This window comes from Rutilus rutilus (assembly GCF_951802725.1).
Source record: "Rutilus rutilus genome assembly, chromosome: 7".
Classification (NCBI taxonomy): Eukaryota; Metazoa; Chordata; class Actinopteri; order Cypriniformes; family Leuciscidae; genus Rutilus; species Rutilus rutilus.
The window spans coordinates 3,806,585-3,822,928 of NC_140221.1; the positions used below are offsets into that span (position 1 = coordinate 3,806,585).

Consider the following 16,344-nt stretch of genomic DNA (forward strand, 5'->3'; position numbering starts at 1 on the left):
TCATTTCACACAATTATTTAGCGTGTGCTTACCATTAAAAAAGTGAATGAGGTCTGGGGGTATCAAGCGCCAAAGATGACCTAGCAGCACAAAACTGCCCTAAAAACATGTGGACTGGGAATACTTGGAATATAGTGCATTAGTGTGATATATAAAGCCTTCTGAAGTAAAACAATAGCTTTGTGTGAGGAACAGACAGTCATTATTTACTCATTTATGATTTCTCATTCACACTATTTCTTTAAGATGTGCTGCATTTGTATTAAGATTTTTTTTTTTTCTTTAAAGAAATTAATACATTTATTCATCAAGAATGCATTCAATTGATCAAAGATGACAGTAAAGACATTTATAAAGTTACAAAAGATTTCTGTTTCAAATAAAAAAAAAATTTTCTGGAATCCTGAAGAATCCTGGAAAATATGCATCACAGTTTCTCCAAAAATATGATAATTAACAGAAATGTTTTTTTGAGTATCAAATCATGATCAATGATGCTGGAAATTCAGCTTTGATCACTGGAATAAATTACATTTTACAATATATTCAATAGTAAACAGTTATCCGAAATTCACAATATTACTGTTTTAACTGTATTTTTGATCAAATAAATGCAGCCTTGTTGAGACTTCCTTAAACATATTAAAAAATCTTACCAACCCCAAACTTTTCAATAGTAGAGTAAATTCTTACTAGCTCTCTGTCTTCATGTTTTCTCTCTCTCTCCTCCACGTCATGAAGAATGTGGACATCCAGAACTTCTCCTCCAGCTGGAGTGACGGGATGGCGTTCTGTGCTCTGGTGCATAACTTCTTCCCCGAGGCCTTCGACTACTCCAGCCTCAGTCCCAGCAACCGCAGGCAGAACTTCGAGATCGCCTTCAGCACAGCAGAGTGAGTCCACACGCTCATATCACACCAGCCAACACATGCAGGATTAAGAACCGTAACACGCCAGGCAGGAATACAGTTCAAATTGGGATCTGAATGTTTGCACAATGGGGCGAATTCACTAAACAATTGCAGCTTCTGACATTATTCGCACTCGCAGTCCAACTTTAGCAGGTGTGTGTTCTTGCTAAATGTGCTCGTATGGCACTGTTCATTTAAGTTACATAAAATAGAAAACACTCAGTCCCTTCAATGCAAATAAGGCATTTCAGAAACACTGGCCTGATGCAATTAATGTGTTGCTGTTACCACAGATGGAAAGCTGGTAGTGAGCAGATTATTTTGGCCAAGGAGTGCTTGTGTACATAGTTTGAATGACATTATAACCAGGCCAATATATTCTGCATCTTGAGCTGAAGTGTCTGGATGTCACAGCGGTGGAGTGATGCTGTGCAGTCACAGTAAAGTCTTAGTCTCAGTTAAGTTCTTCTGCACCCTCTGAACCATATACATGTTCTCCATAGGGAAATTGAATTTAACATAAAGTCCGCCCTACTGTGAGCTACGAGGCTGTTAATCGATGGGATTTGCTTCTGTTGAAGGCATCAGCTGCATTATTTCAACTTATTTTTAAATTTGTTTAACAGCAGAATTTGTATTTATATGCATATTTAGCAATAAACTTTAAATATATTGTTTCTATAGATTATAATCAACAGTTTTAAATGAGTAGTTTTATATTTCTCCATTGTTTTTTTATTTGATTATGCTGTTTGTAGTTCTTTCCCTCACTAGAGCTCGTAAACTTTGTATTTTTGTCAGATTTTGGAGAGAAATTAATGTAAAAAATACTTCTGGAACCAATGCCACTGAAAAAGCAGACGGCCGCTAATGCTCTCTATTGTGCCATGCAATCAATTTGTAGGCGTGTTTGTGGCAATGCCTGATTTGCATAATTTCTTTAGTGGATCAGATTTTGAAACTTATGCAGACAGCGTGTGCAATTGATTCTTAGTGAATTGCCCCATGTTTCTATTATTGTCAAACTCCAAAAAACACACTTAGGCAAAACAGACTGGTAAGATTTTTTTATTTTTTTGAAAGAAGTCTCAAAAAGGCTGCATTTATTTGATCAAAAATACAGTAAAACAGTATTATTGTGAAATATTATTGCACTTTAAAGTTGCTGATTTCTGTTGTAATATATAGTAATTTATTGCTGTGATCAAAGCTGAGTTTTCAGCATCATTACTCCAGTCTTCAGTGTCACATGATCCTTCAGAAATCATTCTAATATGCTGATTATAACATTATAAATGTCTTTACTGTAACTTTTGATCAATTTAATGCATCCTTGCTGAATGAAAGTATTTAAAAAATCGTACTGACCTCAAACTTTCGAATGGTGTTGTAACAATATAACTATATTTTTGTTTTGTTTTGTTTTGTTTCTGAGCCTGTTTTAATACAACCAAACCTATTAACAAGTTCATCCGATCTGCATCTCCAGTCCTCTGAGATTAATCATCTTTTAATAGCTGTCATTTCCTTTAGTCGGGTCCACTTAAATAACTAAACCCTAATTACTAGCATTTTAAATGATTATTTTACCTTTCTCCTCTGCTCCTTTCCTTTTCCTTTTCCCAGTAACATAACATTCATGCATTTAAGCTCCTTTCTAAACGAGAAACGTCCAGATAGTGTCTGCTCACGGAGGAGCGTTACTCAAAGTCAGTGTTGTTTGGTTACCTGAGAGTAGGCCTTAACCTGCTTCCCCTTTCTTGACCTTTGACCTGGCTGGTCTGTGTCCAGGTAATTCCATTGGACACTTTCTCATGTCATCACCTTTCACCTGAGTGTGAGCACTGGTTTATCTCACTAGCCCTGGCTGTCGTCATCGTTAAAGGCACCATCTGTAATTGCTTCAGTTTGCGAGTCATTAGTGCTATTCGGCCTGAAGGGGATTCAGCCGTTGTACACGACTGCAGCGTTTAGTCTCAAATCACACGAGTCAGATTGTTAACATGAACTAACAATGAAAATATTAAATAAAGCATTTATTATTCTTAGTTAATGTTAATTGCAGCATTTGCTAATACATTATTCACATCAATAGTTGTGCCTGTTAATAGTATGCAATGGACCTGAGCTAACATGAACTTATAATGAACAGTTGGATGTTTATTAATTAACGTTAATAAATAATGTAAAAAAAATAATAATAATTGAGACCTTATTGTAAATTATTAGTGCTGTCTTCATTCTCATTGGTAGTTGCCTTGTTTACGCAGCTCAACGTGTCGCCTCACAGACTTTTATTGAAAATGCATGATTGTTAGTATTGTAATTTTACAGTTATTTAAAATACATTAATTATAATATCTTTTATTTAACTTTTTTAATTTCTTATTTTTTATTTAGTCATTTTCAATATAAATAGTTGTAGTAATAGTTGTTATTATTATTATTATTATTATTATTTAATATCCATATTTATGTATAATCACAGCAGCCCTACAAAGAAACAGCAAAAAATGTCAAAATCTCAATTCGATCCCCCCCCCCAAATCGTGCAGCCATAGTTTTACTCTCATATGACTTGCATAAGCATTTTTTGTTGCACTTTAAAGTGTTGCTTTGTGAAAGCAAACCGAACCAAAGTGAAAATGCGATTTAGTAACAATTTAAGTCCCTGTTTTAAGACGAAGCAAACGATCTACAGGTCTGACAACGCCTTAGAAGTGCAGTGAGTGATTTCTGAGAAACTCTGTTGAAAATTCAAATCAACACCCAAACAAACAAACTTCTGAATATTTCCTAGATATCTGTTGTGTGTGTGTGTGTGCTGGGAAAAATAATTGTGTTTGTACATAGTACTGGCTATGAAAAAAAGACACAAAAAGGAAGTGGATTTGATTGGATTTGAAATAACCCCCTTCAGGCTGATCAAGACCCCGGCGCGAACCTCGTCACCCTGTCGGGGGTTATTTCGAGAGAACCACCGGCTGGATGTACATTATCCCTTACTTATTTTTGTGGGCGGAGCAACGAAAGGTGTGTTTGTTTGGGTGTCGAGTTCAGACACTGACAGGACAGACCAGCTTACTTTTGATATGAAACAGTCTCAACTTTCAAATTTGGTCATTTTTTTACAAAATTTAAACAGTAAATACCGTTTTGTGGCTCTTTAATGTGTGAAGCGATCATCTCTTCCTTCTAGTTAATTTATAGCATCAAATAAACAGGAATGAACATCAGAAGGAATGTTGTTTTAACCGCGGAAAGACATCAGTACACTCCGCTTTTCAAGTTCAAATCCTCCAACGTTAATCTACTAACTCTCCTGACTGCTTCGTCGGACAAAAATGGCGGATTCGGCGGATGGCGGATTATGATTGGTCAGATCGCCTGTCAATCAAACTCCCCGCGAAGGGTCAGTTATCAACAGTGTTTCTCAGAAATCGCCCACTGCACCTTTAAGTCTGTCTAATATCTGGGATGGTGGTGATTTTTTTACAAGCGGTTACAGATGTGTGCCTCAGTCTGCACTCCTCCAGCATGAGCCCGTCACTGAGCTTCTCCAGGCACTCAACACGCTGTTTTACACGCAGACAAACCGGGTCACATGTTGAGTAGTCACTCTATGCATTGCTGTTATTGTCCCCATACTGTATGTTCTTGTTCACAGGCACATTTATTTTGCACAATGAGATCACCCAAATGGATGCATTGTTGTTGCTCTATTAGATGTTGTTTGTCTCTGCACATGTATTAGTTGTGATTGTAAAGCATGAAAACACTGTCAGAGTTTAATGTGGGCTTTTTGATTTTTGTCTTGTGTGTCTCATCTCTCTCCCCTCACTGGCCCTCGTGTTTCCCACTCCACCTGTTGTTCCTTCGACCTGTCTCGATCCTCTTTTCTTCCTCTGTGGCCTCGTCTCCGTGAGAGTAGGAAGCTGGCCGACTGTCCGCAGCTTTTGGATGTGGAGGATATGGTGCGGATGCGGGAGCCGGACTGGAAGTGCGTGTACACGTACCTCCAGGAGTTCTACAGGGGATTGGTGCTGAAGGGCTTGGTCAAAACCAAAAACTCCTCCTAGGGTCAAAACTCAGAGCAAAACGGTGAGAGCCAGCTCAGACGATGAGGAGAAACGCAGCTCCGACGGGATTTGAGCCAACAAAACTTTAAACACGTTCTTTTATCTTTAGTGAAAATGGATGAAACTGGGTTTGCAAAGTAAAAGGATTCAAAATAATCAAATATAACGTTTTTTTCCTGAAATATTTCACTTTTATTTGGTCTGAGAACAGGGTTATTATAGGTAACTGAAACTAAAACCATTTTATCACGTGATCAAATACTTACACGCTTATATGCAACATTTCTCATTGTCATTTAGTTTCACTTGATGCACTAAAATAACTAAAACAAAAACAGAATTTTTTTTTTCCTTTTTTCAAAAACTTACTGACATGAAAATGAAAAATATAAAATTAAAACCCTAGTGAAAAATAAATATACCAAATTGTATTTGAAATGCATTTATTTTATGCTAAATACATTTACATATTTTTACTTAATATAAATACCCTGCAGTTGGTATATTACATTTGTATATTTAAAGTCTGTTAAATTGGAACAACTAATTTTGTACTTAATGCACTTTAGTTATCCGGTCCAACTAAAGATATACTTGCTACACTTAAAATTTCTTGCGTTTAAAGACTTTCCTTAGTATTAGTGATATTAAAACACATTTTAGGCTTAATTTTAACAAATGTGCATTGTGCAATAAAGAAGTACTCAAAATAAAGTTTAATTATAATATTTATATCAGTAAGTCTCAAGCGATATGTTAGTAAATATGCCAATGGATTTGTGGTATACTTTATATTAAATAAATGTATTTAAAAAAAAAAAGGTTCACTAGGAAAACAAACAGATTAAAAATATTAATATAAAACGAATATCTCAATCAGCACATATAATTATCTAATTAATTATGCATCACATGAAGCCATATCGCAATATTGATTCCACTTCGTTATATTGTGCAGCCCATTCATTTATTTTTTGAATTGTACTTAATGTGTTAAATCATAGACACTCACATGACAGGAAGCTTAATAAAAGCTGTTTTATTTCACATGGAGCAGAATGCATTATGGGAGAAAACATTGAGATTAAAACCGTCGTCAGTGCAGTAATTATTCCTGAGAAGGTCTAGCATCGTTTGTTGGCATGTTTCACTTAGTTTGATATTTTCAAGTGTGCCAAAATACTTCCTAGGGAACTGTAAGTTAACATTCAGCTTTACCACACCTAGACGTTCGGCTTAAAAGGTAAGGCCTCTCGGTCTCACACACGCACCGGGACGAGGTCTTCCTCGGCGTGCTGTTTGTCAGTCTCTGACGATTAGCATAACTAAATATTGTGCGTCTGCCAGCTCCCCGGTTTGTGGGAGGGGAACGACAAACTGCACTGAAGACCAAAAACTGCCCAAACATGGTCGTGCTCCGAGACATGTGATCAAACACACCGCTTTAAAGAGCACGTCAGACACGAAACAGAAGCAAACCGTGCTCTTTGCACATGTTAAATGTTTGCTATCACAAGAGTTCTCTTTTGCTTTTACAAGAACCTTGAATTTTAAAAAGATGCACATTTTGCAGAATTCAGTACAACTGAACCTCTAATATCTGCCGGTTACACAGACAATCCTGCTAATGTTGCTAATCTGCTTACAGAAATGCATTTATGATGGAAGTTTATGGAGCGGTGTGCATTCTGAAAGGTTTAAAAACAGAAATATGCATTTATACAAAATTGCACATTCACGTACTGTATAAAATATATCCATATTAAACATTTAGCCATTATTTTCATGTAGACCTGTTCATACTATGGAGGGAAAAACAAGTGTGATATTATTGAGAGAACTTGGTTTCTCTCTTTTTTCCCTTTTTTTTTGTCAAAATGTGTAAATACTTTTTATGAATTTTGAAGGGTTTAAAAACTGCAAATTTATGCATTTATACAAAACAAATATGAAAATATTTATTTTTTATTTAGGGAAGGTTCCTAACATAACATTTATACTATACAAGGAAAAATAAGCCTTTTTTTTTTTTCCTTTTTTTTTTCACAAAACTAAATGCTATGGAAGCTTGTTTCCGCCACAAAATAAAAAAAAAATAAAAGATAATTGCGACTTTTTATCTCACAATTGCGAGTTTACATCTCGCAATTCTGACTTTATTTCTCAGAATTCTGACTTTATATCACGCAATTGGGAGATATAAAGTCAGAATTGCATGATATAAAGTCGCAATTGCGTGTTATAAAGTCAGAATTGTGAGATATAAACTATTCTAAGGTAAAAAAAAAAAAGTCCGTCTTTTTTTTCCCCTTAGAATTGGACTTTATATCTCACAATTCTGAGAAAAGATGTCAGAATTGCGAGATATAAACTCGCAATTGCGAGATATAAAGTCAGAATTCTGAGATATAAAGTCAGAATTGCGTGATATAAAGTCAGAATTGCATGAAATAAAGTCAGAATTCTGAGATATAAAGTCAGAATTCTGAGATATAAAGTCAGAATTGCGTGATATAAAGTCGCAATTGCGAGAAAAAAAGTCCGAATTCTGACTTTATATCACGCAATTCTGAGAAATAAAGTCAGAATTGCGAGATGTAAACTCGCAATTGTGAGATAAAAAGTCGCAATTATCTTTTAAAATGTTTTATTCAGTGGCGGAAACAAGCTTCCATAAAATGCATATTTGGTTTCTATAAAAAAAATAAAAAAAAACCTTCTGTAAACAAAATTTAGATTTTTTTTAATTTATTTTTTTCTTTCACAGAATGATTTTCTGTGGTAATCGAGTGCATGATTGTGATATAGCTAAACTGTAATAAGAAAGTCATTTCTCTGTTGGTCAGGCTGATCATTTGCAGAGGCTGCATATACAGCACAGCAGAAATCATTTCGAGTGTGTAATTTCCTCCTGTCGTTGTGTCTCTACATTAGGGCCTATGCTAACTGCATGCCCCTGGTGGAGGTCGAGGACATGATGATCATGGGTAAGAAACCAGACTCCAAGTGTGTGTTCACGTACGTGCAGTCGCTGGTGAACCATCTCCGCAGGTATGAGATGATGTTGGCCCGAGCTCAGCAGAGCACTCAACACTGAAGCTTTACCAGCGCACGCTAACATTGGTTTTTTTGTTTTTTAGCTTGTCCTGTTACATTTCAACAGTTAAAATGATTTACTTTACTTTCCAAACAATTCCCCCTGTAACAAGATGTTGGGTATTTTTTATGAATGAAAGAGGGTTTTTTTTGTACAGAGCTTTTAAACGAACTAGAATGATCCAAAAATGTACCAAAATGTTTTATTGATGGTAAAAAAAATGAAGTACGGTGTTGATGTCTACTACGTGTTTAAAAACGAAACATTATTGTATGTTGATTTGCCCATATCTGTGGTTTTAAAAGCTTTTAAAGCTGGTCCACGGTACTGTTGCTGTTAATGGAGCTCAGACCTGCATGCTTTTTCACAAGTTTACTTGAAGTTTTAGTTTGGTTTTAAAAAAAAAAAGGTTATATTTTCATCTGTACACGATATTGTGTTTATTTAAAACCGTTGCAAGAACATTAATCTCACCGCTTGTTATGGCTTCAGCCATTTTAGTGCGAGATGCAGCTCATGAAACGTGTTTTTCACTCAGCTAATTATTGATATTTTTCTAATTGAACGTTTGGTTTCACACTGAACACAGACCCGGATATAAAATGTGTGTGTGACATGAAACACAAACAGCTGCATGCATGTATAGACGCACTTATGGATGGTGTGTATTTATGGATGAGTATATTTTGTTCATATTCCCGAACTTCATCTGAAAGCAGAGATGTCCGTCTCTAAAACATAAAGCCGTCTCGCTGATTAAGGGTCTGTTGTTGTAAATCTTTACGGCTTTCGGCCAATAAAGAAGTGTAATTTAAACGGTGTATGTATGAGTAGCCCTAGGAGACACGAGTCAATTTGAGAATAATAATAATGTATTAGTAGTAAATTTATCTGAAAAGGTCAATGATGTTTATATATTTGGTTCTAAAGATGGATTTAGTTGAATAGTTTTAATGACTGCACATAATGTAATGTCCGAGACAGAACTACTGCAGCATCCGCACCAGAAGAGTGACTGCGCTCGGTACTTGAAGGCTGCACGAGTAGATCAAATTAGCATTAATTCACAATCAGTGGTGAACGTAATTGTTTGTACACTTATTCAAAAGCTACTGTTCACTCAGTATTTCCTGACACTATGGTTTATTATAGTAATCATTAAAACCATTAATGATACCCAAAAATGAGTTTGTCATTTATTGCACTTGCGGAAATAGGAAATCTAAAATATTCATAATCATGAGCGCAATGTGATTTCATATTGACAAAAGAACAATGTTTACCGGTCTGGAAACACTACTATTTTTTTTTAAATGTTTTTGAAAGAAGCCTCTTCTGCTCATCAAGCCTGCATTTAATTGGATCAAAAATACAAGGAAAAAAAACAGTAATATTGTGAAATAATATTATAGTTTAAAAGAATGGTTTTCTATTTTTATATATATATATATATATATATATATATATATATAATGTTCAGCATCATTACTCCAGTTTTCAGTGTCACATGACCCTTCAGAAATCATTTTCTAATATGATTTATGTTGTGCTGCTTATTATTTTTTTTGAAACCTGTGATACTTTTTCATGATTTCATGAATAAATTTCATGAATAAAAAGTTAAAAGAACAACATTCAAAATAGAAACCTTTTCTAGCAATATAAATCTTTACTATCACTTTTTTTTAATCAATTTAACACATTCTTGCTGAATATAACTATTATTAAGAAAACCATTATTTTAAATTGTAATAATATTTTAAAATATTACTTTTTTTTTTTTTTTGGTATTTTTGATCAAATAAATGCAGCCTTTTTGAACATAAGACTTCTTTCAAAAACATTAAAAATGGTAATGTTTCCAAACTTTTAAACAGTACTGTGTATATGCATGCATATATATATATATATATATATGTGTGTGTGTGTGTGTGTGTGTGTATATATATATATATATATATATATGTATGTATGTGTGTGTGTGTGTGTGTATATATATATATATGTGTGTATGTATGTATATGTGTGTAAATATAAATATATATAATATATATATATGTGTATATGTATGTATATATATGCATGTATGTGTCTGTATATATGTATGTGTGTATGTGTATGTATATATATATATATATATATATATATACACACACACACACACACATATATATTATGTATATATATGTATATGTGTGTGTGTGTATTTCTATTGTATAATAATCAAAAACCACTCATTCTCTATGATATTTAAAGCCTTTATTTTCTCAGTGGTGTGTTTCTGCTCCCACAGTCTGTGTGAAGGCCTGGTCTCTGCCCATGAGAACTCAGATCATCAGTCCTCAGCCAGTCTCAGGCTTTTACAGCTGTGGACATCATTATCGTCCCTCTGGGCAGAGATCAGCTCATGTACAGTACAGTGAGAGCGGACCACTGCCACAAACATCAACTACTACTCGCACACAAGCTCACACTTACTCTGAACTTCTAAATGCAGATTTAATCACTAAATCAGTGTCTGAACTGAATAATGCCACTTAAATCGAGTTGCTGAATGTGTGGTGAACTATTTTTAAGCAATAATGTGGCCACATTTAACAAGGAGAGAGACTTTGGCTCGGTTTTAGTTCTCATGGTAATTGTAAATCAGCCAGGTCTCACAATGTTGACATCCCACACCACGGCTCTTATGTAAGGGGTTACAGATCTGTGTGCTGGGAATCCACATCTGACTGGTTTGTGTCAGTCTCAGTGGGCGGACTGGTGGACCGCTGGCCCTCAAACGGACTGTCTTTGGCTGGAGAGAAGCGAAACTCCTCGGGCACTTGATCTTCGGGATTCTCTTTTTTATAAAAGCCCAGTTCTGCCAAGAGTTTGTGTATCTCAGTGCGAGTCATTTCAGATAATGGGATTCTCTGGAAGAGAAATACACAGCATCATTTATCAGTGAAATGCATGGGTTATGAAGACAGGTGCTTCATAACAATAAATGTTAAAAGACGTCAAATTTGTGAAGGATGAATCTATGCATCTTTTGCCCCCTCTAGAGGTTAAAGAATAAAACTGCATGAGTCTTGAGGGTTTTATGTGCATCTCCTCTGCGTGGATACATGGTTCGACACACTGCTGGTATGGACATCTTTTGTTTCACAACTGGTGATTACGGTTGGTTTGCCGATTTTAATGATTTATGATACGTTTTTCTCGCTCGATGTGACAAGCACGGGTGAATGACCTCGACTGGCTCGACACAGTAAATTTTACATTTTTCAATAGATGCTACTTAGCATTTATTTAAGAATATATTTATTTAAGTGTAAGTAGCAACATATTCTATTTACACTATGTAAAAATAGCAGCCTATTTTCTTTGCAACGTGTAAACTAGAAAGAAGTCTCTTCTTCTAGTAGGCCTAGTTAGATGCTATTCACACTTATACATAGTGGCAGAGAAGCTATTTGTTATTGTACATTAAACGCTATGCCTATGCAATAATAGCAGAGTGTAAATGATTATATCCATTCAAGTTATTAAATGGATGCCGCCTTATTCGGACAATAAAGCCCTCTCTACATCTAACCCTACCCTATAAACACTTTATTATTAAAAACACTTTCTAAAGACAATTTATTTCCTTTATTCTTTTTATTGAAAATAAATGCCTTTCCTATCTGATGTGTGATGGAAGAGGGTAGCGCGAGTTCAGCAAAAGACGGATTTGAACGTCAAAATTCTCTGCTATGCGTCAAATTCTCGTCCGAAATTTTCGCACGTTAAAAAGTAAATAAGATCAAACGTTGTCTCAGTCACGTTTACACACTGCCTCCAAAACTTTCCTCCATCATAAAAAATATATATTTTTCCGCATCCATAGCAAGCATTTTGAGAGGTGTTTAGACAATTCAGATCCAACGAATAGGCTACGGAAAAAAAACGCATACGAAAATTTCGGATCCTTGCACACTGAGTTCGAAATTTGTGCACGTTAAAAAAAAAATATGACCTCACGTTTTGTCAATCACGTTTACACACTGCCTCCTAAACTTTCATCCGTGATAAAAATAAAAATAAAAATAAATTTCGGATCGGGTTCGATTTTCTGCGTTTTTCGCATCCGTAAAGGCCCTTGCACACATCCCCATCCGAAATTTTCGCACGTTAAAAAATAAATACGACCTCACTTTATGTCAGTCACGCTTGCACACACTGCCTCCGAAACTTTCGTCTGTCATAAAAAAATTCGGATCAGGTTCGATTTTCTGTGTTTTTCGCATCAGTAACACGCATTTTTAATGGTCTTTTGACATTTCAGAGCCACCGAATCACGAATACTAAAAAACGCATGAGAAAATTTCGGACTCTATGCAAGGACCCAGTGACCCTACACTAATACCACTGTTAGAGATCCAGCGTCTTCCGTTATTTTGGGCCAGACCTGAGTGGGCGGAGTTAGTGTAAATAGCCTCTGCCATCAAGGTGGGCTATTTGTACTTAGTGTAAATAGACACTCCGGTTTAGAAAGGGCTGTGCAAACTCTTGCGTGAAAAATAAGGTGGATTGTGTATCTAGACAAGTCGAAATATGTAATTGTGCTTTCTAACGCTAGGAAAACTAATAGGTGATGACTACTCCTCATCATACTAAAGGTGTAAGAAACCTCTAACTGTGCAGCAGACATATCATGCAAGTGGCAGGTCCCAGAACAGGCTTCCGACACGTTTTTGTGGGTTACACTCAAACTCCAGAGAACAAAGCAAGTGCATGTGGTTTCTCTACACTGGAATAGAACTAGATGTTTGAAATAGCTAATCCCTGTTTTAAAATGATCATTTCAAATTGATACGCAATTACGCATAGACAAGTTTTACTTACATCTAGTTCTTCATAGTAGTGGTTGAGAAGGACGAGTTCAGGGTCGGCCCCAGGAATGTGCTTCATTACCAGGTTGTGGCTGAACGGGTGAACATTAAGGATGTACTAAACACTTAAAGCTGTCTACTACCTCACAGATATCAGAAATAAGTGCTGTGAATTACACCTGTCTCTGTCACAGCATTAGATTCCGCAAACAGAAGAAAAACAAAACATGTTTTTGCATTCCAGATGAAGAAGGAAAAGATCGAAAGGCGAGGGATGGGTATCAGCCACTGGGTATCAGGTGACAATGACCTGAACAACTGAAAGTTAATGGTTTTAAATCTGTAACTCTGTAAAAGATTTGCAGAATAGATGGTAAGCTGATCCTCTGTGGCCTGGAGAGATGCATGTTGTAGCTTGAGAACTGAGGTAAGAGCTGCCGTAAACACAGGGAAATGAAAGATGAGGAGGAGGGAGTGGAAACGGTGCCAGACAAAAGACTGGAAAAAGATTGCTACATTTTAGTATGAAAGATGTTGTTTTCTAGGTTATATATTTTCTAGGTAAAACATAAGTTACATGTACAACATTGTGGAGACTCAATATTATGAATACTGTATATGAATGTATAAATAAAACATGAATAAATGGATTAAAAATACATTTTAGTAAATTTTATTTTAATAAAAGAGGCACTTTTATTATTTTTGTGTTACAGTAAATTTCTAGAAACAACAATTCACAATACAGTATGAAAGAATTATATATATTTTTAATCACTTTACAAATTGACACATAAATAGATTAAATTATGTAATGTTTTAATATGTAGTTAAATGTATCATAAAACAGAACATAAATAATTTTAAAAGCAACTTTTATTGCAATAAAAAAGCATTTATTAATTACTTTGCCAATTCTGTTTAAAATATGTGGAAGCAACAAATCAATGTCCCCGAATTAGAAGAAACGTTCACTAAAAATATCATTATTTTATTGTTAGGCTATATATAAAACAACATTTTTAAATATGTTCATTTAAATGGTCAAATTGTAATGTGATTTAGGGTCTGTTTACACGACACCGTTTTCTACTAAAAAACATTGTGGCCGTTCATTTCCTACACGACAGCGGTGTTTTGGGGCCTGAAAATGCTAATTTTTTAAACAATATCGTTATGGTCTCAATGTAAAACTACAAAAACACGAATTAGTGAAAACAGTGACATCATTAAAGTGACATCGCCATCTACTGGCCTGGCAGCAGAATACAGCGTTTTTAGTTGTTGTTGTGTGGTCATATGGTGATTATGAAGGATACTAAAGAGGAATGTCCTGGGTCACAAAGGCCTTGACCTGTAATGAATTGAGAGGAGAGAGAAGAATATAATTCCGCATAACCAGGTGAGTTGATGTTAAGTTTTTAGTAATACTTCTTCATTATTATTATTTTGTCTACAGAAAATATTTAAGTCAATATCGCAGTACTTACCTCCCTCAGCCTATTCAGCTGTCATCCACCACACGTCTGAAGAGGAAAGTAAAAAAATAAAAAGATATGAAGAAATGATTTTAGCAAATTTTAACATGATTTCCACTCACACACATGCAAACTTGATGCTTAAAGGAGAAGTTCACTTTTAAAATGAAAATTCTGTCATCATATACTCACCCTCATGTTGTTTCAAACCTGTATGAATTTCTTTCTTCTGATGAACAGAAAGGAAGATATTTAGAAGATTATCAGTAACCAGACAGTTTTTGGGTCCCAATGACTTCCATAGTAGGAAAAAAAATACTATGGAAGTCAATGGGACCCAAAAACTGTCTGGTTACTGATAATCTTCTAAATATCTTCCTTTCTGTTCATCAGAAGAAAGAAATTCATACAGGTTTGAAACAACATGAGGGTGAGTATATGATGACAGAATTTTCATTTTAAAAGTGAACTTCTCCTTTAAGGCTAATTGGCTTACAAAGAAATAAAAAAATTACAACAGCACAATTAAGTGTAATATTGCTGTTGTACAAATCTTTAATAAACAAGAAGATAATAGCGAGTAACTTACATTTTAGACACAATATTATCAAGAAAGTCAAAGCCGAATTAGGCATCATGCATCTCTGAATAACACAGTGTTTCATTCTCGAATGATTTCCGAGATTTTGAACAAATAGTTGAGTGAATAATTCACTGACTCATATAGACGATCATTTGTCGCCACCTACTGGTGTAATGTGTAATCTGCGGTAAGAGTCACTGAAAACTCCCTACCACTAATACAGACTGAAAATCTGTCTGCAACACAAAATCAAAACAGTGAAAAGTCTCAATGATGTTGTATGTCAGCACTCAGCCAATCAAATTCAAAGACCAGGATTTTTGTATATAGTTTTTCTAAGCATTTGTGGTATTTGTAGAAGGGGATTCGATTAAGTCTTCCTCAGGTGAAAACCTGACTTTTATTTTGACACGTGAATATTATACAGACCTATATTTTGACATTCAATTTGAACTAATGAATGCGGCAGCAAAACACTGTAGATTTAATTTTAGTATCGTTCAGTAAAACAGTGTGCACTGACCCAGAAACGAACACGTCAGCTTATACATAATTATTAAAGAGTAAAAAACTGAGATAAAATGAGTCATTATGAATCTCTTATTGTTCACAAGTAGGACATGACATTTCCAAATTATATGTCCTGAATGTCTCCCTTACTCTAGGGAGTACACGTTCGTGAAAAACATTGCGTTGAAACGTCGGAGCTTTGTTAATTAAAACAAATGACTAGGTACACAAGCAGGATAAAAAGTGTCTTCAGGTTAATTCTCATTTGTTGTTCTGTTTACAAGCCGAATTCTGAACGCATTCATCACCCGTCCAGAGATTAAAGCTGAATGAAATGCTTTGCTCACCTCCACTCTGGCCTTCGCAAGACCATTGAGTTTTTTGGTGTCCACTTCATATGATAAGATGAAGGATGGAAGCAGGGCAGTGAAGATTACCGTCCACATGCTGAAGATGAAGATGATGCTCGAGCTGATCTGTCTGTCTCTCATAGACTCTCCACACTGACTCTGCCACGTCACGGAGCTCATATTTCTCTCTTTCTCTTTTTTCCTGCTGTTTTTGAAGGGAACATCTATCGCTATCTAGAGGCAGAGAGAGAAATTCCCCATAAGGGTGAAATGGGACTACGGATTTGGTGGTAAAATGATAAAAATTCAGTGTTTGGCTTTGGTTTGTGTGACAGTACATCATTTGTTCTGGTTTGCAGAGGCGAACCAACATTAAGTGGAACAGGCAAAATGAATCAATGAGGCCCTTCTAAAAGAGTTTTTTGTTAATATATCTTTGTTACCTAGACAAAGTAGTCAAAACACAACAGAACATAA

General features: G+C 35.4%; 2 protein-coding genes across 9 annotated transcripts in view; one reads left to right on the forward strand and one right to left on the reverse strand.

Annotated features, from left to right (window-relative positions):
- smtnb (smoothelin b) overlaps positions 1-9,271 on the forward strand; it is a 78,276-nt gene extending 69,005 nt beyond the window's left edge. For 4 of the 8 annotated variants that reach the window (XM_084413681.1, XM_084413679.1, XM_084413685.1 and 1 more), the window contains 3 exons: positions 742-893; positions 4,843-5,012; positions 7,925-9,271. In XM_084413681.1, the coding sequence (XP_084269807.1) occupies positions 742-893; positions 4,843-4,990 (300 nt within the window). In that variant the 3' untranslated portion in view covers positions 4,991-5,012; positions 7,925-9,271. The remainder of the gene's footprint in view (positions 1-741; positions 894-4,842; positions 5,013-7,924) is intronic. The other 4 variants (XM_084413680.1, XM_084413678.1, XM_084413682.1 and 1 more) reach the window with 1 other exon arrangement.
- Positions 9,272-10,326: 1,055 nt separating this feature from the next.
- On the reverse strand, positions 10,327-16,101 carry selenom (selenoprotein M). The gene is made up of 5 exons (XM_084414424.1): positions 15,865-16,101; positions 14,437-14,472; positions 14,266-14,300; positions 12,960-13,038; positions 10,327-11,002 (listed from the first exon to the last, which is right to left on the reverse strand). The coding sequence occupies exons 1-5, from the start codon at positions 16,045-16,047 to the stop codon at positions 10,787-10,789; spliced, it is 549 nt and encodes a 182-aa protein (XP_084270550.1). The 5' UTR covers positions 16,048-16,101; the 3' UTR covers positions 10,327-10,786.
- Between the last annotated feature and the right edge of the window lie 243 nt (positions 16,102-16,344).